Here is a 25,194-nt window from a genome sequence, read left to right as displayed (position 1 = left end):
CTAGAATAATGGGGCAAAGAAGAAAAGGTTAACTTTTTTTTTTCCTAAGCAATTAATTTGAATAACTATTGTTCTAGTATTCTGTTAATTTGTTTTCCATTTAAAATTCTAAACAGACTCATAACTACTCCATACAAGGACAAGTTCTGCAATTCTGTCTCTCTCTTTTTGTTACACACACACACACACACACACACACACACACACTGCTGGAGTTACAACCTCCCTCCCTCACTCTGTGTCCAGTAGGTTCTGACCTGGGACCCTCTTAAAAGCACTAGCTGGGAAGGTGGTGAAGGAAATTTTATCATCTGACCTTTAGCTCGTAAATAAACATGGCTGTGTATATAAGCTGCAGAGGAAAGCACGTAATGATCATACCACTTAAAAATACATGCCATCTCCCACCCTCCCCACCCTCCCCCCAGCCTCCAAAATAATGTTGGCCCAAGAATCTTGTATTGTTGTTATCGCTGTTCTCCCCCCACCTCCTAATCCTGAAACCTACCAGGAAGATCTCAGAGGGTGATTAGAGTTTCACAATTTTGGTTCTCTGTGATTCTGAAACACTCCTTTTTGGGATGTACGGGCTGTGTGGATCTATATTAGATATGGTCTTTGCCCAGATGCCTAACTCAGTCTGTTCTGCTGTTATCTTCAAGTGAAATCCAAATCTCTAGGAGGAACTTTAAAAAAACCCAACCACACAAACACCTGGTCTGGCCCAGAACCTTAAGGGCAGAAAGCCAGAGTAGATTGTCCAGCTATAAGAATCAAACCATTCATTATCTGGCCTTCGGGCCCGCCAGCCCAGAGGGAACAGGAAGCTTGCCTGTGAGTCCAGGGCCATGGAATGCAAAACCCCAAGCAGTTACTTACTGTGGTTTTCAGCTTTGTCCTGGAAGTTAAGAACAATCTGAACTTTCTTCTAAATGGCATTCTAGTCAATAAATACCCACCTAGCACCTAAGGTCTTTGAATTGACTCCAGCATGAACCTTTTACACAGTATGTTAGCACCCTATTTATTTTAAAGCCCATCTAATATGGGTACAGAGTGCCCCGGTCGCCCGGCTGATTAGGTTGCTATTTAAGACTGAGCAGATCAAATACCCTCCCTAAAAAGCCTTAGCAGGCATTTGAATGCCTTATGTAAACCTCACCCAGCTACCGGACAACATTGCTCCTGGGTCACACTTGATTTGTGGTTTACAGAGTCGTCTAGGGGTGACCGGACCGTTTCAGAGGAAGGGTCTGAGTTTGCCATAGTGAACACAGATGTGCATTTAGACTCCATGCTTGCTGGCAATCCAATTTAATAGCTCATTTCCAAATCCTTTCTTGGAAAAGGAATTCGGATTACATAATCATGAAAAACAAACTGTTGCCACCCAGCATGAACTAACGTGTTACAGTACTTTATGGCCTGAGGATATTAAGCCAGCACCCAGTTTCATGCAGCAGGGAAAACAGTGGGAAAATGAAATCTGCCAATTTTAAGTTATGCCACTTAGTAGTAATGACAGGGGCAATTCACCTTAGGACTTCGGGTGGATTGAATAGGTGCTCATTTACTGCTGATTAGGACTGTATGGTCATTAGCAACGCAGAAGTTTATTAGAGCAACGCTTTAGATTAGCTCTTTTTAGTAGGAACATCACCTTGGGAGTTTCTAGTCATCCTCAAGATTCCCATCAAATGCTTCCTCTGCTGGGCAGCCTTCCCTGGCATTGTACCCCTGGGCAGGTGAAGTAATGAGCTCTGATCTGGTATAGCTATCCACAAGCATAGAACATCTATTACATTTAAACAAAGAATTCTAGTATTCTGGGTTTTTAAATATTTCAATTAAGGTGGACTTGGAGATAAAAGACTCTAAATTAAACTATAATCTGCCCTGGCCGGTGTTGCTCAGCGGTTAGAGCACCGGCCCCAGAACACGAAAGGGTCGTGGGTTCAATTTCCAGTCAAGGGCACATACCTGGGTTGCAGGTTCCATCCCCGGCCCTGGCTGGGGCATGTGCGGGAGGCAACCAATTCATGTGTCTCTCTCACATTGATGTTTCTCTCTCTTTCTGTCTCTGCCCCACCTCTCCCTCCCTTCTACTTTCTGCAAAAATTAATGGAAAAAATATCCTCAGATGAAGATTAATAACAACAAATTTAATCTACACAGCATGGTTTAAGAGCCATACACAGGCTCTGTCCTAAGACTCTTGCTTCAGGTATCCCAGAGGAAATTTATCGGCATCAGCCTTGAGGCTGGATAGACCACCAGACACTAAGAAGGTTACTTTCTCACTTCAGACAGGTAACCAAATCAGATGGCTTTTCTGCCTCAAGCAAAACTTTGACCTAAATTTCCATTTTCAACACAGAAATGAAAAAAATAAAACAATCTGATTCATCGAATTAGGCAACCACCAACTCAGTGCATAACCTTTTCTGTGATTAATATGCCTTAAAAACTCACTATGAGGTATAAAAACCACCTTAGTTCTTCCAGCAGAAATTACAGGTGACTGAATGACACAACCTAGCCAACAGTCAGTACCAATAGCTATCTTTTGACTACTTACCATGTGGCACGGTGCTGAGAGCTTTACACAGATTATCTCACTTAATCCTCAGAACAGCCCTAGAGTGAAGACAGGTTGAGCAGTTTGCCCAGTGTCTCACAGCTGGTAGGTGGTGGGGCTGGGAAGTTCTTTGGTTTGACACATACACCCCTGCCCCATGCTACCTCCTGGTTATCAGATGGCATGGAAATCTAGATGACAAGGAACACACTCTTTAATGCTGTGATCCACAGGTCACCTTTATACATCCTGACTACATAATCTGTCATATTTGACTTTTCCATGAAATAATACCTCTTCTCTTGGGAATTAAAAATCATACGCAACTCTGAAAAGTGTTGATTACCTGTTTTATAAATAGTCGAGGGTTCTTGTTTTCTGGTTCTAGAATCTCAAAAGCAAATTCTCTTGGAAGGAAAAATATAAGGGGTAATTTGGCTAACAGATACCAGCCAAGAGAGAAAAGCTAGGTTCCTTCAGCTGCTCCTCCTTCTCAAACTTTCAAGAAGCAGAGGAGACAGAAATAAACAGTTTTCCTCAGTTCCCTCATGGGTCATTTTTGCTTCACCTCATCTACCGAGCTCTGGGGCAAGGCAAAAGGGAAATAGTTATGCTCCAACATTTTCTCTCCCTTCCTCTCCCGATGACTTTCTTTCAACAGGTAGCTGGGAGAGCACAGTTTGATGAGTTTCTACCATTCGTGGGCTCTTTGATTTCTCATTCACAGATTCTACATTTATTTATTGAATATTTACTATGCACTGGGCATTGAACTAGGCATTAGTGTTCAATGCCCAACTTTTTTGGTGGATACCCAGGGAACTGGATTTCTATGGAGTCAGGCAGGCCCCAGATGCTGCTGAAATATTGTGTCTACTCTCAAAATCGGGAGTAGTTTTAGGGTTGGGAGTGTGAAGTCAGGACTCCCCTGAGGAAAGAGGGGAAGGAAGTGAACCATCATAAGATATTTGTCTAGGGTTTTGCTGATTTGAGCAGTGATGACTGGAATGTACGGGAGCCACAAAAGTGGCTATTTATTTTGTGATGCACTAAAGGTAGAGTACCTTTTCTGAAACCAGAGCTCAGAGGCTCAGTATTTATGATTTTCCTTCTCCACATGCCAACAGGCCTCACCTAAACACACTGGGATCTGAATTCATGTAACAGATGTAGGGAGACCATCAATCTCAACTTGTCTAAGACTGTCACATCCTGGGCAACCCCTCACGCCTGGGCACTGGTCCCATTGGTCATCCTAACTGCTCCTTGAAATTCAACATGCTAAGCCTATGCAACCTTGACATGCAGGGTTATATTTTGCTTAGAATCAGCTGAGACAGTTTTAAAATGTTACATTTTCAGGGTCTTGTCCCAATGTCCTATAGCCTAAAATAACAACAAAATATTTCAGAACTATTCTTACCAATTTAGGGCATGAATGATTTAACAGGTTCTCAATTTTGGGCTTAAAATAGAGTGGCAATACAATTTAGCTGCAAAATGAAGCTATTTTTGAGAATAAAATAGGGAACTAAAATTATTTAAAATTTATAATTTTTAACATATTTATTGATCAACAAATTGATTTAAAAATATTGTTGGAGCTATAAAATATTTCCATTAAAAACTCTTTTCAAAAATAGAGTTCTTTCTTGAAAATATACATATCCAAGCAAAATTTTGAAACATATTTATATTGTTCACCTGAATATTAAAAATAACATAAGCAGAATAACTGTTGTTGATATATATGTATATTCCTTATTCAGTTTCTTAGTTTTATCACTTGTTAGTGCTCTGTTACTGAGATTTTGCTGAAGAATGTATTTTTCAATATGGTCTTAATATATATTTTATAAATTTGCCACAATCTTTTTTACTTTACTCTTCTCTAAAGCCCACAGTATTTTCAACTGAGAAATTGTTCTTCAGGTGGTGAGGCTCATGGTAAGCTCAGAACAAATTCTGCTAAATGGAGGAGGTTCTCAAGTCTACTATTTTTATTTTTAAATATGTAAATATTTTAGCTGAGATATTTTCATAGATGCCTTATGTTTACCTCCATTCAAAGTAAAATTTTAAAACTTGTCTATAAGTTGTCTCTATATTTTTAAAAATATTTTGTATAATTTAGATGCTTCAAAATGTTAGCTTTTGCAGTTTTGTTTCATCCTGGGATAGAATATACATTTATGAGATAAAAACAAGGAGCTTTATCAAAAGATTATTTCACAATTCAGGATATTCCAATGCACAATTGTAGAATTTCATGATTAAATCTTATAAATTGACTAAGCTCTCAATGTTTAATTTATTCAATTCTTCCCTTGCTTTTATAGGATACATTCCAATATCTCCTCATTTCCAAATTTTGTTGTTAAGAACTGTAATTGTCTAAATGCATCATAGAATATTTCTGCTCTATAGATTTCTTATTTAGCAAGAAATTTATTGACAAGAGATATAATGTATGATTAATTTGTATTCCTATGATCCTCACACTAAAACAGTTTTGTCTTCAATGTTAAATTTTTTTTTCAAATATGTTTTTATTGACTTCAGAGAGAGGAAGGGAGAGGGAGAGAGAGATAGAAACATCAATGATGAAAGAGAGTTATCGATCGGCTGCTTCCTACACCCTTACTGGGGACAGAGCCCCCAATCTGGGTATGTGCCTTGACCTGGAATCAAACTGTGACCTCCTGGTTCATGGGTCAATGTTCAACCACTGAGCTACACTGGCTGGGCCAATGTTAAAATTTTTAACTGAATTTATGATGGCATTCATAATAAGGTCAAATAATCTTTTTTTACTTTGATTCTATGAATTTTATGAGAAAAACTGAGCAATGATTGGAATTAATTAATTTTAATTTGAAGCATCTGTTGACACATAAGAAAGGAGTCATTTAGCTGTCTGCAGAGTTCTTCTGTTAATTAAACCAAACACATCAACAGTTATTGCTTCATATTTCATGCTTGTTCTAAGGTTTACAGTGAATTCTGGGAACTCTATAGTATATTTCTGACTTGTAGTTTTCATTACTCTAGGTATCATGGTAAATGGTAAATGCTGGCAAACATTTTCTGTACATTATGTATTCATCATCAACTTTACTGAGAAATTAAAATTGTATACTAAATTTTTCACTAAACATGCATTTTTGTTTTGTTTTGGTTTGGTTTGGTTCTTGAGCTCATTGCTGCTGAGAAGATTCATTGCAAAATCTTTAAAAAGATGAAATAGTAATAAACAATAAATAGAGTAGTTGTGGATTTATACTATCTAATACATAACAAAACCATTTTAGCAGGATTGTTCATGCTACTCTATGTAAGTTCTATGGCAGGCACGCTTAATCCTTACTTCTCACATATTTATATTTATATTTCACATTTACCACATTTCACAGTGATCTCAGGGACTGCCATCCTGGGAGCCCAGCCCAATGGCCAATGGCAGAAGGATGGCAGGCCCCACTCTGGACTAAGGCACAACTGACTCTTACACCAGTTACAGCAGATGGCCACTAGGGGAGGCAGTAACAAACACCTCTCTCCCACAGCTCTTGGGACCAGGTTAGCTGTCCCAAAGCACCTGTATGCACCCCCACTTATCAGCCAGCCAGCCTCCTGTGTGCTATCTTTTTAAAAAAAAACCCTCACCAGAGGACATACTTAGGACATGCTTAGAGAGAGGAAGGGAAAGAGAGAGAGAGAAACATCAGTGTGAGAGAGAAACATCAACGGGCTGCCTTCCATACATGCCCCAAACTGGCAACCTGGGTATGTGCCCTGACCAGGAATTGAAACCGGCAACCTTTTGGTGCACAGGGCATTGCTCAACCAACTGAGCCACTGAACCACTCAGGCCGGGCCTTTGTGCTCTCCTTAAAGTGGAGGAATTAGTTTCCTGTGTCAAGAAAGGTTTTGAAAAAGTGAGAGGGATTCTCACTGATAGTTCAGATTTAACCACTCGTTACATATCTCTGCTTACTGTACAGGTATGTCACACACTGCTAGAGAAGACCATGGTAGGGTGTGGAAGTACAAAGTGATCTACCAAACCCATCTAGCATTATTTTGATACAACTATTAATAATGGTATTCTGTTAAAAGCAGCAACAACAACTCTGGGACACATTGAAACAGATGGGTACCAGGACAATAGAAATAAACCAGGAAGTGTATTTACCTTATCTATTGACCACAGGAGTGCTTCACAAATTAATTTTTTTTAACAAGCAAAAGTTTATTTAGAAAGTCACAGAAGAAGAAGTGAGTCATAAAAGAAATGGGCTCAGGAAACAAGTTACAGAGGCAAAAGAAGGGCCCGTAAATGGATTTCTGTACCCCACCCCAAACCATTTTTCTTTTATTTTTAATGTATTTTTATTGTTTTTAGAGTGAGAGGGAGGAAGGAAAAGGGAGAGAGAGAGAAACATTGATTGGCTGCCTCCTGCATGCTCCCTACCAGAGATCGAGCCAGAAACCCAGACAGGTGCCCTGACTGGCAATCTAATGGGCAACCTTTTGGTGCAAGGGAGGTTGCCCAAGCAACTGAGCCACAGCAGCCAGGGCCCCACCCCAAGCCTTTAAATTAGAACTGGGTATAGCCTCAAATTCTGCATTTTAGAAAAGCTTTCCATGATATTCTTAAGGACACTAAAATTTTATTCCTGGTTTAGGGAATTTCTTTGTCTTTTATTCCAAGGTGTCAAACACCTGATCATAGAGGTTGGGAGAATCATGCACTTTATTTCGTGGTTAACCTAACACCTGGATCAAAACAATTATTGAAAATGAGCAGGAGACCAATTGAACTGTCATCTCCTTGAGCAAACTTGTCTTGCAAGTTGGGAGATTGACTTTTGACTATATAATGTCATTTTGGAACCTTGGACCTGTACCAGCCACTTTCTTTCTTTGAGCATCAGGTTTCTAACCAAGGAATAGAAAATATAGTAAACATTGATTTTGACACTTGGGAAGAAATAATCACCAGGTAAGCATTTTTCCCCCTAAGAAATGCTACTGGAAATTTTAAATTATATAAATAATTTCCTTTATTCATAAAATTACTATTGCAAGAGTCATAAGAATGTGTTTCGAATTTTTATGAGGTAATTGATTGAAGAATGATGAGGTTTTATCTGTTTAAACTGTTTTCTTTGTTTTTTTTCTTTTTTGGCCAGTGCATTTTGTAAATATCTTAATCTCATTGACCTCAGCTACAAAATGAGATTTCAGTCTAGTGGATAGCCAATGTTGATTCTAGTTTCCCAAGTTCACCTTTTGTATCTTTCTTGAATGTTTGGAATTTCTTATTATGTGCATGTGGTATTACTTTGTTAATAAGAAAGCTTATATAAGCAGTAGGATTATGGGCCATTATTTTTTGTTGTTTTTCTCTACTTTAAACAAACAAATGTTACATTAAAAAGAAAGTAAACAAGAACATTAGCTACATTGAAGGAAGAGAGAGACAGAGGGAGAGAGATAGAAAGAGAATGTAGTGAGTCAGGGTGTGGGACAGTAGTTATTTTTAAGATTTTCCAAGGCCGAGGGAATCACCTAGTGGTGGGAATAGAAAAAGCTTTTTAAATTTGTGATTTAGTTCATATCACTGAGTAGTGTCCATATGGTTTATTATCAACTTATGTAAGACATATAGCCCTGGCTGGTGCAGCTCAGTTGGTTGAGCGTTGTCCTGTGCACCAAAGGGTTGCCGGTTCGATTCCCGGACAGGATACGTATTCAGGTTGCAGTTTGATCCCTGGTCAGGGTGTGTTCGTTAATGTTTCTCTCTCTCAAATCAATTAAAAAAAAAAACCAAAATGTCAAATATTCATTTTTTGTAATTGACTTCTTAAAAATCATACTAATATGTTGAATATGTAATATTCGAGCTTCGAAATTCTTGTCCTAAAGAATGTGTTAAGTTCATGGGGTTTTTTTGGCAAAAGAAGTCCAGATATGCACAAAACAAGCATGAAAAGCATGATCCTTATCTACCAGAAACCCCTGATCTAAAAACCACTGGTACCAGGCAAATTTATTATAATTACACTTCTAATATCCCAGATGTAGTAGCTGAGGTTCCATCTACATAACAGAAGCTTTTGATATATTTGGGAGATCAAGATGGAGTTTTCACTTGCTGAAAATAATAAATCATATGTGTATGACACTTTCTGTTTAGTTTGGGTTCTCCTCAAAGCAGAAATGGAGATAAACCCTTAGATGGAAGTTTCGTTGGATGATGATTCCAGGAAGCAAAGTGGGTCCAAGGGAGAGCGAGACAGGGAAGGAGGAACAGCCAGTAGAAGGGTGCTCTTTCACAACTGTTGCAGCAGGTGCCAGGGGTTTGCTTCTTCCAGGGTCTCTCAGAATAGCCCATGTGAAAGACGCAACACAAGGCATTTATTTATCCACTAGTTCCTGACCCTATTCATTGAGGATTGCCCCTGGAAGCTATCACTGCCCTCAGACTTCCTGCCTGTTGTTGTGTACTGGCCTAGCAGGCTCCCTCAGCTTCGGAAAGGGCTGAAGTGACCCATGGCTTGCTCTTGAGGTGGAACCAGTCTGAGCCCACACAGAACTATCTACCTACCACAGCTGTGGCTACAATCAAGGTGGGCCAAGAGGATGTCATATAAAGTACTTGCTATAGATCACACCTCACCCTGCTCAGATCCACTTGTTTCTGTGTCAAGTTCACTCTGTCATTGTACCTTCAACACGATGGCCACGATCTCTAAAAAAGACTTTGTACAGGAAAGTCAGTGGAGTAAACTATGGTCTCTGTTGTTACAACTGGTCCTGAGGTCCAGACTCATATATTCATCAACTCTCTGCTCTATCACCCCATTCTTGGCCAGTATCAGCTGGTCTAATTCATTTGCCTGGTGCTGGAACCAAAGAGCACTGATTCATAGGCAGGAAGTAGAGATGGTGGATGAACCGTCCAGAGAGAGTGGACTGGCTCAGTGAGGGAGTGGATTTTAAAAACAGGGAAGGGCAGGGAGCCGAAAATGGACTCTCAAAAGACATTCCACATTTGGTTGGACGGGACTCACCCCCTTCAGTCCTTAAAACAAAACAATAAACAAAACTGGGGGGGGGGAAATAGAGAGAGAAGGAAACCATAAAATTGAAGTACAGGCAGGTGCCTCTCTCTCTCTCTTGCTCTCTCGAGCATGCCCTTTGCCTTTTCCCACCCCTTTTTCCCCCAGGAGCACTCTCTCTGGAGCACACCTGCACCTTTCCCCCTCTTCTTCCCTCAAGGCACATGAGTACCTTTTCTCTCTCTTTCTCTCCACCTTTCCCTCTCTCCCCTCTAAGCTCCAAGGGCCCTTCTTTTGCCTCTGTAACTTGTTTCCTGAGTCCACGCAGCCCAGCTGGCTCACTCCTTCTAAGGCTCACTTCTACCTCTGTGACTTTTAAAATAAACTTTTCCTTGTATTTCAAAAATAAATAAAATTGAAATATAGAAATATCACAGAAGTTGCTAGAATAGTCTCCATCACATGATTCTCTTGTTCAAGAAGTGAATGTATTTCTTCACTGTTTTTACAGAAGAACATAGCACGAGGCTTAGCTATAGAGTGGCCACTCAATAGGTATCTATTAAATGAATGAATGTATGAATAGCAAATATAAATTTCTCATTCAAACCTTTCTATTTCTGTTTTCCTTAGGCAGCTAATATACAGTTGAATAATTACCTGGGAAAAATTGTGTTTGTAATAGGTGTTAGAGTCAGAATTTGGTTTGAATCCCAGAATGGCCAGATACTAGACTGACCATGGTAGTGTCCAATAAAAGTTCTTTCCCCCGTCTGCTCCCTCCCAAGGTAGTTTTACCTCCCAAGATGGTCTTATTTTTAAATCACTATGTGGGAAGTATAGGGAGTTACAAGAGACACAACGATGAACAGAAACAGATTTTACTCTCCAGGAATTTTTGAGTCTGGTGTGGGGAGGGCAGACATAGATATAAATATAATGTGTAAGCATTATAGTTCCAGGAAATAATTATTTCTAAGGGATGGGTGAAAATAGGGAGGTTTTATGAAGAACGTGGCATTTAAATTGGGTTCTATTTAGCAGCTTCTTTTTAGTTGAATAAGGAAACAGAACAAGTACATAAACACACACTGAACAGTGGGCTCCATAAAAAGGAGAGATGACATCGTTTTGGAGATTCTTCGGGCCTCACTGTCCTGTGGAATTCCAGGTAACAAGTGTTCCCAACCACTCTTTACAATGTGATCAAAGGGAGTTAAAAAAAAAAAGATCAATAAAGGACAGTAGTTAAGAGGTCCTGCATGATCCAGGTTCAATTTCAAATGACACAGCTTCTATGTGCCTCACTTAACTTTAAAAAAAAAAGAGAATGACACTAGATGAAGAACGCATGGCTAGCATAGCCCCAAGTATCTATGCCCTAAACTATATATTTAATAAATAAGTAGAAGTGCATGTGCAGTATTAAGTGTCTCCCCAGAGAGCACTCCCCGGCTGGCCAGCGGCGATAGGCCGCACCCTCTAATCGGCCGCGGGGTTCCTCCGCTTCTGCCGCAGAAGCGGTTCCATTCAAAACTTCCTCCGGCAAAAGCACGTGGTCTCCGCCTCCCGCCCCCGCCCCGGCCCAGCAACAACAACAAAAGAGCCCCGTAACTCCGGCACCTCACGTGGTGAGGGCTTGATTTTTAAATCCGTCCGAAAGGACCAATCACAGGTGGCGGTCCGAGTGCGCGGAAGCGGATTGGCCCACCGCTGCTCGCGGCGACCAATAGGCTTGGAGGAGAGTTTGGCCGAGACCGGAAGCGGGAGACTCGTAAACGGGCGGCGGCCGCGGGCAGTTTGAATCGGGATCTGGGCTCCCAGCCGCGGAGGCTGCGCCGGAACCGGCTCTCTCAGGAGTGTTTTTTTTTTTCCCTTTCCGGCTGGCAAGGTGAGCGTCCTGCGTGGGTCCCGGCTCCCGCGGCGGGCGTGGGGGAGCGGCTGGCTTTTTGCCCGAGGATCCTGGGCGGGGGTGCCCGTAGGCTAGCGCTCCGGGGCCGTGACGGTGCCGCGGTCCCCCCCCCCCCCCGACCCGGCTGCAGAATCTGGTCCCGGGAAAGCTGTGCTCGCACGAGTGTCCCGAGACCCTGCTGGGCCACGGACTCGCACTTTGTGTGTGGGGGGGTCCCTTTCCAGGTCTGTGAGGTAAAAGAACTGGAGATCAGCAGGTAGTTGCTGTAACCGGAGCCGGTGCCTCCTATTTGACCTGTGGCCGCGCGGGTCCTTTGTGGCCCGGAGGAGATGCCAGCTTGGGTTTGGGGCCGGGCGGCGGCGGGTCGACGTGCTCATTGTTAGTCCCGAGAGCCTTTCTCGGCTGCCTTTCACTTTATTTGGACGCTCCCGTGCGCCAGGCTCTGCTCTGTTATGAGGACCCAGAAGTAGTTGTCGTGAATCCTGTCCTTGAGCTTGGTCTGGAGGAGTCGGCAGTTTTTATTGTGGGGCTCGGCGGTGGCGCTGCGGGCGGGAGCTGGGGTTTGTTGGTGGAAATGGGGGATTCTGATAAAGGGAAAGCGTGCGAACAAGCAAACGGGCGGGCAGAGCTGGGGTGGGACGAGTCACACAGCGAGAGCTTCCTCGGGCACTTTAGGGGGTTGGGTGGTTCGGGCATGAAGAGGGTCCCCCACTTACCTGAGACAGAAAGAGCATGTTCTGCAAAGGACCGTAGTCCTGCAAGTCCTCTTTGCAGGAACCGTGACTTCCAGGGTCTTTCTTCACCACGCCCCCGCCTCTCCGCCCATCCTTTGTCCCCTTACATCTTTCTTTGGAGGTTTATATATTTTTTGGTTCTTTTTCCCCGATGGCTCCATACAGATTCTTGGTGCCTTAGCCGAAGTCTGCTGTCATCAAAATGAACTTGGGTCTGGGAGTTGCTTTAACCACTTCTTTATAGCTGTATCTTAGATTTTGAAATAGAAAAGCATTGAGCTGGCCACCCTCCCTCGAGTATTTCATAACCTCATCTCTGTCATCTTTCTAAATTGCTCCTATTTATATTTTGTTACCCATGGCGTCTGGATGTAAGGATTTCAGTGGCTGGCAGAATTGTTGAGGGCAGTCAGTTACAGTGTGTGCCTCTAGCGTACCTACCCGCATCCCAGAATGAGCAAGCTAGATTGGAAGGGACAGAGCAGCCTATTGGGACCCTAAGTTGTCCTTTGTTGGTGGAGTGGCTTGAGACTCCCTTCAAGAGTTTTTGGGGCAAATGGGAGTAGAGTTTAAGATGCTGTGTTCAGAGAACTGACATCTGGAAGCAAAAGTATGAAACAGGCAGAGAAAACACAGCTTTGCAGAGCTTGATATCTTGGTGGTTTCCCAGCCCTTTGCTTCTCTCTCTTAAATTGAGAATCTTTTTTATCACTCTTAGTACTTTCATCAGCTATTTGTTAGTTATGCTGATAAAAAGTTTCGTTGATAAAGTCGATTGAAATAAAACACTAAAATGGCTTTGGACTTCATTTAGTAAAAAAAATCCTCACTCTGTTATCAAAATAACTGGAAAATGAATGTTTTTGTCTTTCACTTAAGTGCTAAAGGTTAATGAATAAAGAACAATTTTATGCTTTTTCTCCCTGTCCCCCAGCTGATTTAAAAGTCCTAAGATGTGGCCTAGAAGGAGGTCCCTCTTGGTACCATAGGCAGATACACAGACGTGAGAACGTGTTCCTGGCTTTAGGAAATTGCCACCATTATTATCGCCATTTGCAAAGGAGAAAACCAAGGCCCAGAGCCGTTAAATGATGCATGCCCAAGGTCACTGTTCCCTGGTCAAGGTCCATCTAGAGCATGACTTCACTGCATTTTGCAGTGATTCTAGTACTAATCTGTAGTAATAGCTTTGCCATTCATGCATTAATTCAACAAATTGGAAGGTGAGGGGGCACCTGTGTCAAAAAGGAGAAATAAAGACAGAAAGCAAGGGGACGCCGAACAAGCGTAATATGTACTTCGCAGTTGGAGTTATTGGTAGTCACCTGTCAGAGGGTGGGGAAGGCAGATGTTTCGCTTTGTTATCTTTTGAAATGGGGAGTTTCCAAACTTGATTTTTTAGAGGTGGTTCTGTAGACTCATTAGTCTCTGAGATTTGACTGTTCCTTTTACTCTGTAGTAAGACTAACAGTCTGGTTATTCTTTTCAGTTTCTTTACAGATGTTTAAATAACAAAGAAAGGGGAGCAAAATGAGCTGGGCTTTGGAAGAATGGAAAGAAGGGCTGCCCACAAGGGCTCTTCAGAAAATTCAGGAGCTCGAAGGACAGCTGGATAAGCTAAAGAAAGAAAGGCAGCAAAGGCAGTTTCAGCTGGAAACTCTGGAGGCTGCACTGCAGAAGCAAAAACAGAAGGTACCCCTGAAATGCTGCTGTTCACGGCTGTACCCTCGTTCTTTGGATGAGTTGCATCATCTTGGTCTGTTCCATTTAGAGAAAAATGATTTTGCTGTTTTAGGTGGTAGTGACCCCTCTCCTTTTTTGAGTCATTTTAATTTTAGTAACCTTGTTTTCTCCATCCTCTGTCCTTGTTTCTGCTTACCTGCTTATATTTAGGGGCCCAGTATAGAACACTTTGTGGTCCAAATGGCTACCACCCTTTGAGGGTGAGCTTTTCAACGTGATATTCCCAAACCTTCTCTATTCAGGACCAGCACTTCTTTCTTACCTCTTCACTAACCAACAGCGTGGTGATACAGTTAGTGCTTCTAAAATGCTTTTGCCAATGGGAGAATATTCCAGTTTCTTACAATAACTGGCTTTAGCAGCCAAGCTTGAAAATGAATCGCTAAGGGAGATTTGGAGGGCTTATTTTTGGTGTTTTGATTCTTGAAAGCATACTATAAAGCCTCTCTTTCTAGGATGGATATGGTACGTGTAGCCCTGACCAAAGGTGATGTAATGCATGACCTTGTAGAACTTTTCTCTCTAGAGGCTTTAAAGGGAGGCCATTTAAATATCTGCATTCATCAAGCATTGCCATCGGATTATTACAGCCCTGTCTCAGGAAATTAGTCGTCAGTGCTAAGCTCAGATTTACAAATCATGCTCGGTAAGTTCACTAAGTAAGAGACCCTTTTCTTTTGAACAATCCCTGTTAGGTTGAGAATGAAAAGACGGAGGGCACAAACCTGAAAAGGGAGAATCAAAGCTTGATGGAAATATGTGAAAATCTGGAGAAGGCCAAGCAGAAGATTTCCCATGAACTTCAAGTCAAGGAGTCACAAGTGAATTTCCAAGAGGGACAATTGAGTTCAAGCAAGAAACAGATAGAAAAACTGGAACAGGAACTTAAAAGGTAATTTTTTTGAATGGTATTTACATGGATGTCTGTGTGTATTCATCAGATGCATTTCTCTTTTCCTCGAATGATGTAATAATTATACATTGCAGTGTATTTTTTCCAGTGGGAAAAAGCATAATCTAAGGAAAATTGATTCTCATATACTTCAGTCCTGTCATTGCATAGCTCGGTATAATATAAATTCGTTAAATGGTTGCTCCCTTCATTTATTCATTCAGCATATCTTTATTAAGCTTCATATGCCAGACACACTGTTACTGTGTGATACAATAATAAATAGTACCAAAACTGTGCTGAGGAGAACTGTTGGGCCCAGGAGTTTGGAGACCAGGAATTTATAGTAGGACCCATCTATAGAGTTGTATGATTTCTTTCTTTTTTTTCTTTAGTATTTGGGATGTAAATGCTGTGAAGGTGAACAGGAGGATTGATTTAGGATTGTTTTTGGCTAGGACAATGGGATGGAAGACCTGGAATGATTGAGGATATTGGGAAGAGAGTGGTTAAATGCCGTGGAATTGGAGCTGGAAAGCGGTGGAGGGAAGCAAAGTCAGGAAAGAGGTTCCTACTGAGATCGTCTGAGAGGGATCAGACTCTTACTTAGTCATTTTGCCAATTTCATTGTCAGATTTATGCAATAAAAAAAGGTGCTTATTACTACTTTTCCATTCAAAAGATGCTCCAAACAACTCGAGGCATTATCAAAATAAATTTAGTGGGACCTAAACACTGCTAGTTTATGAATATTGGAATCTTCTTGTTCTGATAGTGGAATTTTGCCAAAGTAACGAGGTGTGATAAAAGCTAAAAGCAAAAAGTACTTTAGGAAATTGTTCCATTGTTGAGTCTGCAAATGCATACCCAGAAATTAAAAACAAAATTATTTTGAAGTTACAGAAACACTTGTTAACATCTTATATAACCAAAGTGCAATGACAAAACTAGAAATAAACATTGACTCAATACTGTTAACTACAGACTTTATTAGAATTTGAATGGTTTTTCCAGTAATGCCTTTTTTTCTGTTCCAGGATCCCAAATTGCATTTAGTTGATGTTTTTTTAGTCTCAGAAACCTTTTTTTAAATTTTCTTTTGTCCATGTAGGAAAGTGCCTATCTTTAAGGTGCATGTTAGAATGATAAACTTTGAGCTCGTTGAGTTTTTTGTTTTCTTGTTTCTCACCTGTTATCCCAAACTCCATGCGAATGGGGATCTTGTCAGTTTTGTTTATTACTGTAGCTTTAGCAAATGGCGGTTGTAGGTCTTCAAATATTTGTTGAATGAAAGATAGGCATTCGTTTTGAAAAGCAGGTGTTAGGGAAGTAGGAGGCTGACCTCAGTATACTGGAGTAATTATTTCTTTGGAAAGCACATTTTGGCTGCTAGTTTTAGAAATACTGGTTTTAATAATTTACATAGAAATGTTTGTATTTTTAACACTTAGGACCAGATACTTTTGTATACAATTCTATATTTCATTGCTAAGTGCCATTTGGTAGCAATAGTTTGGTAGATATGCAGTGCACAGGGTACTTACATGACACATAGCAACTTTTAAATGTTAGCATTATTATTATCATTATTACCAATTGTTATTAGTTGTCATCATCATCATAGCACATTTAGTTTAGAAATATTCTTTTCTGTGATGTGGATATAGATGTTTTAAAAGTTTATAAACTATATAAACTTTAGACTAACAATTATTAAAAATATAGTTTTCTGTAGTATAAAAACTGTTGAGTATAAAAACTAGACCACAAAACTATTCAATATAGTTTTTAAATTCTCACTGGTAACTGTCAAGTGCAGGGCAGGAACTTATTTTCTCCATCAGTGGCCACTGATTACATTTCAGGAAAGTCCTGACAAAGTTAGGTTGAACCATTTGAAATGTTGATCAAAAACTTGAATATCGGCAATCTTGTGTAGCTAAACTTAGAAAACAGCTTAATTTTGTGCTTTTTTTTGTGTGTGGTGGTGGTTCGTGTTTTTCTCTTTAAGAAAAGGAGAAACAAAGGTTTATGAAAATAATAGCAGGATATACTTTTATTTAATATTTAAAATAAATGAACTTTTTTTTTTTTTTAAATAAGAGGATAGGGAAAAGGGGGTAAGATGTGAATTTGAGAGGGAAAAGAAACACCTATTTTTCAAGGTTCTTCAAAATTCATCTCTAGAATTACTAACCTTGTGACACATTTGGTAGTCTGTAGATAGACCTCCATTGTCCAAAATGGTAGCCACTGGCTACAAGTGGCTTTTGAGCACTTGAAATGTGGCTCCTGCAAATTGAAATGTGCTCCAAGTTCTGAAATTTAGTAAAATAACACAAAATATCTTATTAATATTTTATTGATTACAAGTTGAAAGGACAGTATTTTGAAAACATCAAGTTAAATATTAAGGTGAAATTCACATTTCTTACTACTTTTTTCATGTTAATGGAACATTTCTATTGGATAGCACTGTTACCTGCTGTGAGTTCCAATGTGATGATCTGATTTGCTGAGTAGTAATTTTCAGCTCATACATTGCTTCTTCCCAGATTGAAGCTGGGGCTGGGGGAGCTAGGGCTCTGAGACACTTTCTTCACTCTCTGCTTTGAGGAATGTGTCCCTGGCTAAGAGACTGGTGCATTGTCATTAGCCGTTCTGATAGGATGATGTTCATTATATTTCTCTGTTAAGCTAAGATCAGAGACATTAGGGACTTGCGAGAATTGAAAACAGCTTAATTTTAACTTAGGTTGCTTGATTCTGAAAGTTGCTCAGAACTTAAGTGCTAGGGGTATTCTGTACATACATACAATATGTAGCTTACTCCCCCCATTTCTTTGCAACTGTTTTCAGCCATATGTTTCTGCATTATGTGAACTTGACTTTTATATCTTTTTAAAAAATGTCTTAAAGTACATGGTACGTATATCAAGTCTATGCTTTTGTCACGACTTGATAATATAAATTATGCTGTCCAGTTTTGTGATGTCAGCCCATGCTTCAGGGATACCAATTTTTCTTGTTTCTGAAATTCTGGGTTCCTTTATATCCCTGTGTCTTTCTTTGGCTTAGAATATAAAATTTACTTGGAGTGTATCCCCAGCCTCCCAACTCTTCCTTGTACTATAGTAGGTATTATAGATCTTCATTATAGCTTTTATGACATTTTAATTATTGGTTTCTGTTTCCCTAACTAGACTGAGTTTATGTCTGTCACATAAGCCAGTTTTTACTAAATGTCTGTTGGGTAAAGGAAGTGGTAAGGATTCTTAGAGGCGGGTTTTGTAAGGTCATTACTCTCTGGGAACGTGTGGTGTTGGTCTTCCGCAGCTTTTGCTTTGATTTGGCATCCTCTTGGGTCCCTTTCTAACAGGTGTAAATCTGAACTTGAAAGAAGCCAACAGGCTGCACAGTCTGCAGATGTCTCTCTGAATCCATGCAACACACCACAAAAAATGTTTGCAGCTCCACTAACACCGAGCCATTATTATAGTGGTAAGGATTTTTCCCTTCATTGTAAATAGTTCTCTTATTGAGATTTCAACCCTGCAAAAAAATAAATTAATTCAACACTGAATTCACTTTCTAATCTGGGCATTAAAAAAATGCAGTTACTTGCTATGACATATGCATTTGTTTATCTGTTCAACTATATTGAGCCATTATGTTAATAAGCCTTTTTACTTAAAAAAAAAATTTTTTTCCCCTTACTTGAGAATGTGCTTTTTATTGATTTTAGAGAGAGGAAGGGAGAGAGAGAGAAACACTGATGTGAGAGAGAAACGTCGGCTGGTTGTCTCCTGTACACCCCCACCAGGGATTGAATCCACAGCTCCGGTATGTGCCCTGAAAGGAAATCAAACCTGCCACCTTTCAGTGTTTAGGACAATGCTCCAACTGAGCTACGCTGGCCAGGGCTTAAAGATTTTTATTTTATTTTTTACTAATGTAGAAATTTCACCAAGTTTTAGAAGTAATTATAATGAAGCTTTAAAAAATTAGCTTGTTTTTATGATAATGCATCCCATCGTTAAAATTTCTTGTAGCCATTTTTAAGGACCTTAAGACTTCAATGTCTTTACTTTTGCCAGCTTCTAAATTTCTGAAGAAACACAGTCAGGTATGCAGACTTGTTGGCTGGCTTACACTTTTCACTTTAGTTTTCTATGGTGTGTTTCAAAAGAATTAAGTTTCAGAATTTTCAAAACACCTGTGTTTCCATGGATTTTGATGTTTGAGTAATTTAATCAGTATCTGTTACCCTAACTAAAGTGTTCTTTCTGGTGTACTGAGATACTCATTGCTCAACTACCTGTTGCAATTATTATTGATCTGTGAATTCCTTCATGAAAACAGTGGTCAAAGTAAAACTGTTATCTCCTTGTCTGTGTTTAGGTTCCAAATATGAAGATCTAAAAGAAAAATATGATAAAGAGGTTGAAGAACGAAAAAGATTAGAGGCAGAGGTGAAAGCTCTGCAGGCAAAAGTAAGTTAATTGTGGGCCTTATAAGAGAGTATGCAGTTGAAGAATTATTTTGCTATAGGCTAGAACAAGGTTATAGAAATCTGCTTCATGGAGAGCTGGTGCATTTCTCTTACATCGAGAAAATAAAGTTCCTGGCTCATTGGTTGTGATATTTCCTAATTTAAAAATAGGTGAAGAGTGAATAGAGTGGGGAGATTACTGTATCCATAAACATTAAGTGTTCGCTGGATTCCAGGAAACTAGTAATATATTTATTTCCCTATTAAGAGCTAATGATAAGAAACATCTTTGGAAAGGGTAGGACCAGAGTCATTCCTGACACTGGTGTTGTCACCTGGAGGAAATGGCTTCGTATTTCCTTCTGAAGGACTGGTGATTACTGCCAGGGATGTGGGGTTTGAGGATCCTTATTTCCAAAATGTTTATTTCAGAGGAGAATTTTTAATAATCTCCCCAATTCTTTTAAGTAAGTTGCTGACAAGGGTTTTAAACTTCATTTTGATATGTGTAAATGAGCAGAGAGAGGTCGATAAAGAGATTTGCTTAAATATTAAACAAACTTTATGTTTTAGAAACCCCAGCTTCTAGTTTAGGGACTGACTCTGAAAATACTGGTACCTATAGAATTTTCCTTCACCATTTTTGCTCACAAGATATTATTTGCTTAGAAAAGTCTGTTTTGGCACTTAATAGTGTACTGTATTTCCGCTAACCATAAGAACTTGATAAGATGCCACAGTTTTTCAAACAGTTGAGGTTGAATGTCAAATTTATATGCAGATAACTTAAATATTGAGGATCAAAAGTATGCATTAGGGGTTTAACAATTTTAATTTGTGTCTTTCACCCTTGTTTCGGAGTCACCAGGATTTTCATATGTGACAACGGCATTACTTATCAAGATGAATAAAAATTAAACAATAATTCTCTGGTTTGGCCTAGAAATACCATATGCTTCATTATCCAGTTCAGGTATTAGGGGACCAATTCTGCCCCTGACCTTGGTTCCCAGAGTTATTCTGTGGAGGAATGGGCGTGTCCATAAACATTAAACCTCTCCCTGTGGCAAGAAAAGCACTTGCTGTAAAAAAGGAAGTGTAGCATTTACAGCTATGTCTTTATTTGTCAGAGTGGGGGTGGAAAGAAGAAAATAATTCAAAGCATTAGAAAAATCCATAGATGTATTTTATATAACATAAAATACCTTTTTGGGACATTTTTGGGAGAGTGAAGAGTGAGATTCTTGAAAGAGTTCTTTAGGTTAATATTGATTTTAATTCTCTTTGTGCAAAGCTACTATTGGGGGGGGGAAGCAGTGTATGACTAAGGACAGCCAAAAAAAAAATCAAATTTCAGAATTCAAAATTGCAGTGATACTCATGTGTTTAATGGAGCATTTGAGGGAGGTAGATGAAATGTAAAAACTGAGCCCATGTGGAATAGATTGGGCCTCAGTAGCACTGGTTAACCCTTCAATGCTGAAGTCTGACCATTAGAAAATCTCACTGGGTATCAGGACTCAATGGTTCCCTTGACTTGATGGATGTTCTTTCTTGGTACCCAGTGGAGATGCTGACCTCTTGCCACGGCTTTATGTTCTATTTGAAAATAAGTAGTCTTGAATATTATGATTTCTATAGGGCTCTAAAGAGTTTCTCTCTTAACAGAAAGTGAGCCCGGCTATTCCACAAAACACCATGAATCACAGGGACATTGCCCGACACCAGGCCTCGTCGTCTGTGTTCTCCTGGCAACAAGACAAGACCCCAAGCCGTCTTTCTTCTAGTGCTCTGCAAACTCCGGTTAGGAGAGATTTCTCTGCATCTTACTTTTCTGGGGAACAGGAAGTGACTCCGAGCAGATCAACTTTACAAGTAGGGAAAAGAGATGCTAATAGCAGCTTCTGTGATAATTCTAGCAATTCTCATCTTCTGGATCAATTAAAAGCCCAGAATCAAGGTAATTTTTTGAGTTGAATCAAGTTTAAATTTTCCTGAGATAATTTTAGAGGCGATTCCAGACATTTTTAGTCTTCGAAAGTGCTTAATGTTTTGTTAGACACATCAGTGGCGAGCTTACCTGTTGGGTGATGTTAAATACTGTCTTTGTGATTAATGAGTAAAGGTACCACAATTTTGGAGCGTACCTTTATTTGTACTAAAAAGCTGGGACGCCAAAGCCTTTAAAAGTAGGATGAATGGCTTTGACTTGTCTTTCTAGAAGTAAGACCAGTGTATTGGTTACAGTTGACACTCCCCACACTTCTTGTCTGGCTCCTTTTGTGCTCCTTGAAACAGGCCTGTGTTCTGGCCAGTGTGGGCCAGAGGTGTGGCATGTGTCTGCAGAACAGCTTTGCTCTGGGCTGCCAGCTTGTCCATATGGGAGCAAACCTGTAACCTTGGCTGCTGTACCATGCTGCAGCTGACAGCCAAGGGTACCAGGTGGTGTTTTGGAATCCACTCTGCAGACTACAATAATTTCCAATGCTATGATATATTGAAAATCACCGTCAGTGTTCACTGGTGAGAGCTGTCACACTGCCAATGCCATTGGAACCAATATTGTGTGTATGTGGGGGTAAAATGAGAAAAAATTATTGTTAATTTTGGCAGTATAGGAGGTTCACACTGTCTTGATCTTTGCTGAAGGTAAAGCTACCCAAGGGTATGGGAGGGTGAATTTTTCACTGCTTATCACTGACTTGCATTGATAAGATCACAAAACAAATACTAGTCTGCCAGTGTGTAAAACCAAGTGGTAATTTAAATAAGGGTGTTATGAGTGATGCACTTTTTGCAGCCTTGATCAGATAATGCTCCCAATTTTAGAAAAGCATTTTCTTCACCAAGTGTTTCTGTGATAACAAGAAAATTTGTTTTTCCTGCCTTCTGTAGGATATTTGAATATAAATAACAATAAAAACTAAACATTGAAATTAAATCCAATTAAAGTTGCTTCTGTGTTTAATGTGAATTGACTTATATTTGTCTCACTAAAGATTTCAGAGCAGAGTGACATAAATGATATATTCTGAGTTGAGTTGTACATTTTTTGTGAAAAGTATATGTTAATTGAAGTGTGGATTTTGTTTGTGATTTAAGAGCTAAGGAGCAAGATTGCTGAGTTGGAATTACGTCTGCAAGGACAAGAAAAAGAAATGAAAGGCCAAGTAAATAAATGGCAAGAACTACAGCTCCAACTGGAGAAAGCAAAGATGGAATTAAATGAAAAAGAGAAAGCTTTGAATAAAAGTAGGGATGAACTAGTGAGAACGACAGCACAGTATGACCAAGCATCAGCCAAGGTACTTGACTTTCCACGAGTTACTGAAAAACCTCCACTCTATGCAGTTCTTTGGGAATCGTACTTTACACTTAAATTTATAAAATAAATGATGTAATGAACCTTATTAATATATTCTAGGCAATATTGATGTCCTTGAACTGGTAAGTTCTTTTAGAGTTGGGTAGATCAGGGGTCAGTTCTGGACTGCCCGTTTTCCCATCCCAGGGACTTGACGAGTCCTTTATCTCTTATATCCCAGAAGGTGAAGAATAATTATGTATACACAGCACCTGCCATAGTTTCTGGCCCATATAAGAGACTTAAAGTAATGGAGCTTTGAAAGACATTTAGGAATTATGATAGAATGTAATTGATCTACTCTTGGGATTCAGTATCCATTTAATCCTAATGCTCCAATTAAGGCCTGTTATTTGAGGGTGGTTGTTTTTTTTGGTGCGAGTGGGTTGTTGGTTTGGCTCCAACCTCTCTCTCTAGTCTTCTCTTTTTTCTATTATTCATTCATTCACTGACTTATTTGACAAGTATTTATAGACTGCCTACTGTGTCAGGCGCTGTACTAGACCTGGGGATGGAGTTAGACAGAAATCATTGCCCTTGTGGAGCTTCATCCTATTGGGGAATGTAACAACGATGTAGACGTCACAGATAGTATGGTATATGGGGACAAGTGTAGAGAAAAGTGAATGATCTTCTAGGACCACCCGAACTTGTTTGATGTCTCCTGGACCTAATCTTTATGTGGGCCCAGTGTCTTTCTGTTTGGCATACTCTCCTCTTGGAATATCATTGACATGTTCCTCATCCTGTGAGCTCCTTCCCTCATCTCCTAATGCAGTGAGGTCTTTTCTCCTGGTACCCCCCTTGTTTGTGTTTTAGCCGTGGGATTCCCACACTTGGCTGCTTGTCAGAATCACAGAGAACCTTGCAAACTTAATCCTGTTAGGCCTAAGGAATTTACTTTTAATAAACTCTAGAAATTTCTAAGGCAGTAGGTAAAAACCACTAGTATATAGACCTATATCTCCAGTTTGCTTCTTGGGGCAGGTTCCTTTCATCTGTCTTTCAAAAAATTAATCATTTTTTATTTTAAGGTAATCGTAGATTTATATGTAGTTCTATGAAATGTTGCCTTGTTAATATGGTTGATTACATTGATTGCTTTTTAAATATTTGGATGAACTTTTAATCTTTGGAATAAACACTAATTGGCATGGTACATAATTCTTTTTATATATTTCTGAATTTTATTTGCTAATAATTTGTTAAAGATTTTTGTGTGTATATTCATGAGGGATATTGGTCAGCTATTCTCTTTTTTTGTACTGTCTTTGATATTTGTATCATAGTTAATATTAGCTTCATAAAATGAACTGGGAAGCATTTCTTTTTCTATTTTTTGAAGAGATTATGTAGAATTCATGGGTTTTTTAAAATACATTTGGTAGAATTCTCCATGAAACCATCTAGAACTGGAGATTCCTTTTTTGAGAGTTTTAAGAGTATAAATTCAATTTTAAAAATAGTTATATGACTATTAAAATTATTTCATATTGGATGAGTTGGGATAGTTTGTGTTTTTAGAGGAAATAGTCCATTTCATCTAAATTGTCAAATGTATGTATGTAGAGTTGTTTGTAGTATTTTATTCTTTGAAGTCTGTATGTTAAGTGATATTCTCTGTTTCTGATACTTGTGTCTTTTTTCTCATTGTCAGTCTTGCCAGAGATTTGTCAGTTTTGTTGCTCTTTTATTGATCTTTCCAACAAATCAGCCTTTTGGTTCATTGATTTTATTTTTCTGTTTCAATTTCATTAATTTTTTTGCTCTTTTACTTCCTTCTGCTTGCTTTGGGTTTAATTTGCTCTTTTTCTAGGTTGTTGAGGTGGGGAGCTTAGATTATTGATTTGAGACTTTTCTTCTTTTCTAATGTAGATTTTTAAGCTATAAGTTTCCCTGTCAGTACTGATTTAACTGTGTTCTACAAATTGGGATATATTGTAGTTTAATTTTTATTCAGTTCAATGTATTTAAAATTTTTTTTCCTTTGACCCATGGATTATTTAGAAATATTTTGTTTAGTTTCCAAGTGTTTGGAGATTTTCCTCTTTCTGTTTTCCCTTCACATATTTTGTAGCTTTGTTGTTTGGTGCATATACATTTAGGATTGCTATGTCCTCTTGGTGGATTGACTGTTATTATATAACATCTCTCAGTGTGTCTGGTAATTTTCTGTATTCTGAAGTCCACTTTATCTGATAGTAATATAGCCACTTCAGCTTTTCATTGTTTAATGTTGGCATGGTATATTTCTTTCTGACTTTTTACTATCATCCTTCTATACTATTATTCTTGAAGTGAGCTTTGTGTGGGCAGCATATAGTTGGGTATATTTTTTAATCCACTCTTTTACTGTTTTTAAAGTAGTGTATTTATACTATTTGCATTCAGTAGAATCATTGATAGGCCAGG

General features: G+C 39.3%; 1 protein-coding gene across 1 annotated transcript in view; it reads left to right on the top strand.

Moving 5' to 3' along the window:
* The first annotated feature begins 11,441 nt into the window (after positions 1-11,441).
* Positions 11,442-25,194, top strand: part of CENPF (centromere protein F) — a 50,004-nt gene continuing 36,251 nt past the window's right edge. Inside the window, exons 1-7 of the mRNA XM_016224645.2 lie at positions 11,442-11,536; positions 13,781-13,983; positions 14,730-14,926; positions 18,306-18,427; positions 19,328-19,419; positions 21,087-21,378; positions 22,521-22,723. Of these exons, the coding sequence (XP_016080131.2) occupies positions 13,822-13,983; positions 14,730-14,926; positions 18,306-18,427; positions 19,328-19,419; positions 21,087-21,378; positions 22,521-22,723 (1,068 nt within the window). The 5' untranslated portion in view covers positions 11,442-11,536; positions 13,781-13,821. The remainder of the gene's footprint in view (positions 11,537-13,780; positions 13,984-14,729; positions 14,927-18,305; positions 18,428-19,327; positions 19,420-21,086; positions 21,379-22,520; positions 22,724-25,194) is intronic.

Source organism: Miniopterus natalensis, chromosome 19 (genome assembly GCF_054644295.1).
Source record: "Miniopterus natalensis isolate mMinNat1 chromosome 19, mMinNat1.hap1, whole genome shotgun sequence".
Taxonomy (NCBI): domain Eukaryota; kingdom Metazoa; phylum Chordata; class Mammalia; order Chiroptera; family Miniopteridae; genus Miniopterus; species Miniopterus natalensis.
The sequence above is the reverse complement of the archived record's forward strand: the minus strand, read 5'-3'. Positions and strand labels throughout refer to the sequence as shown.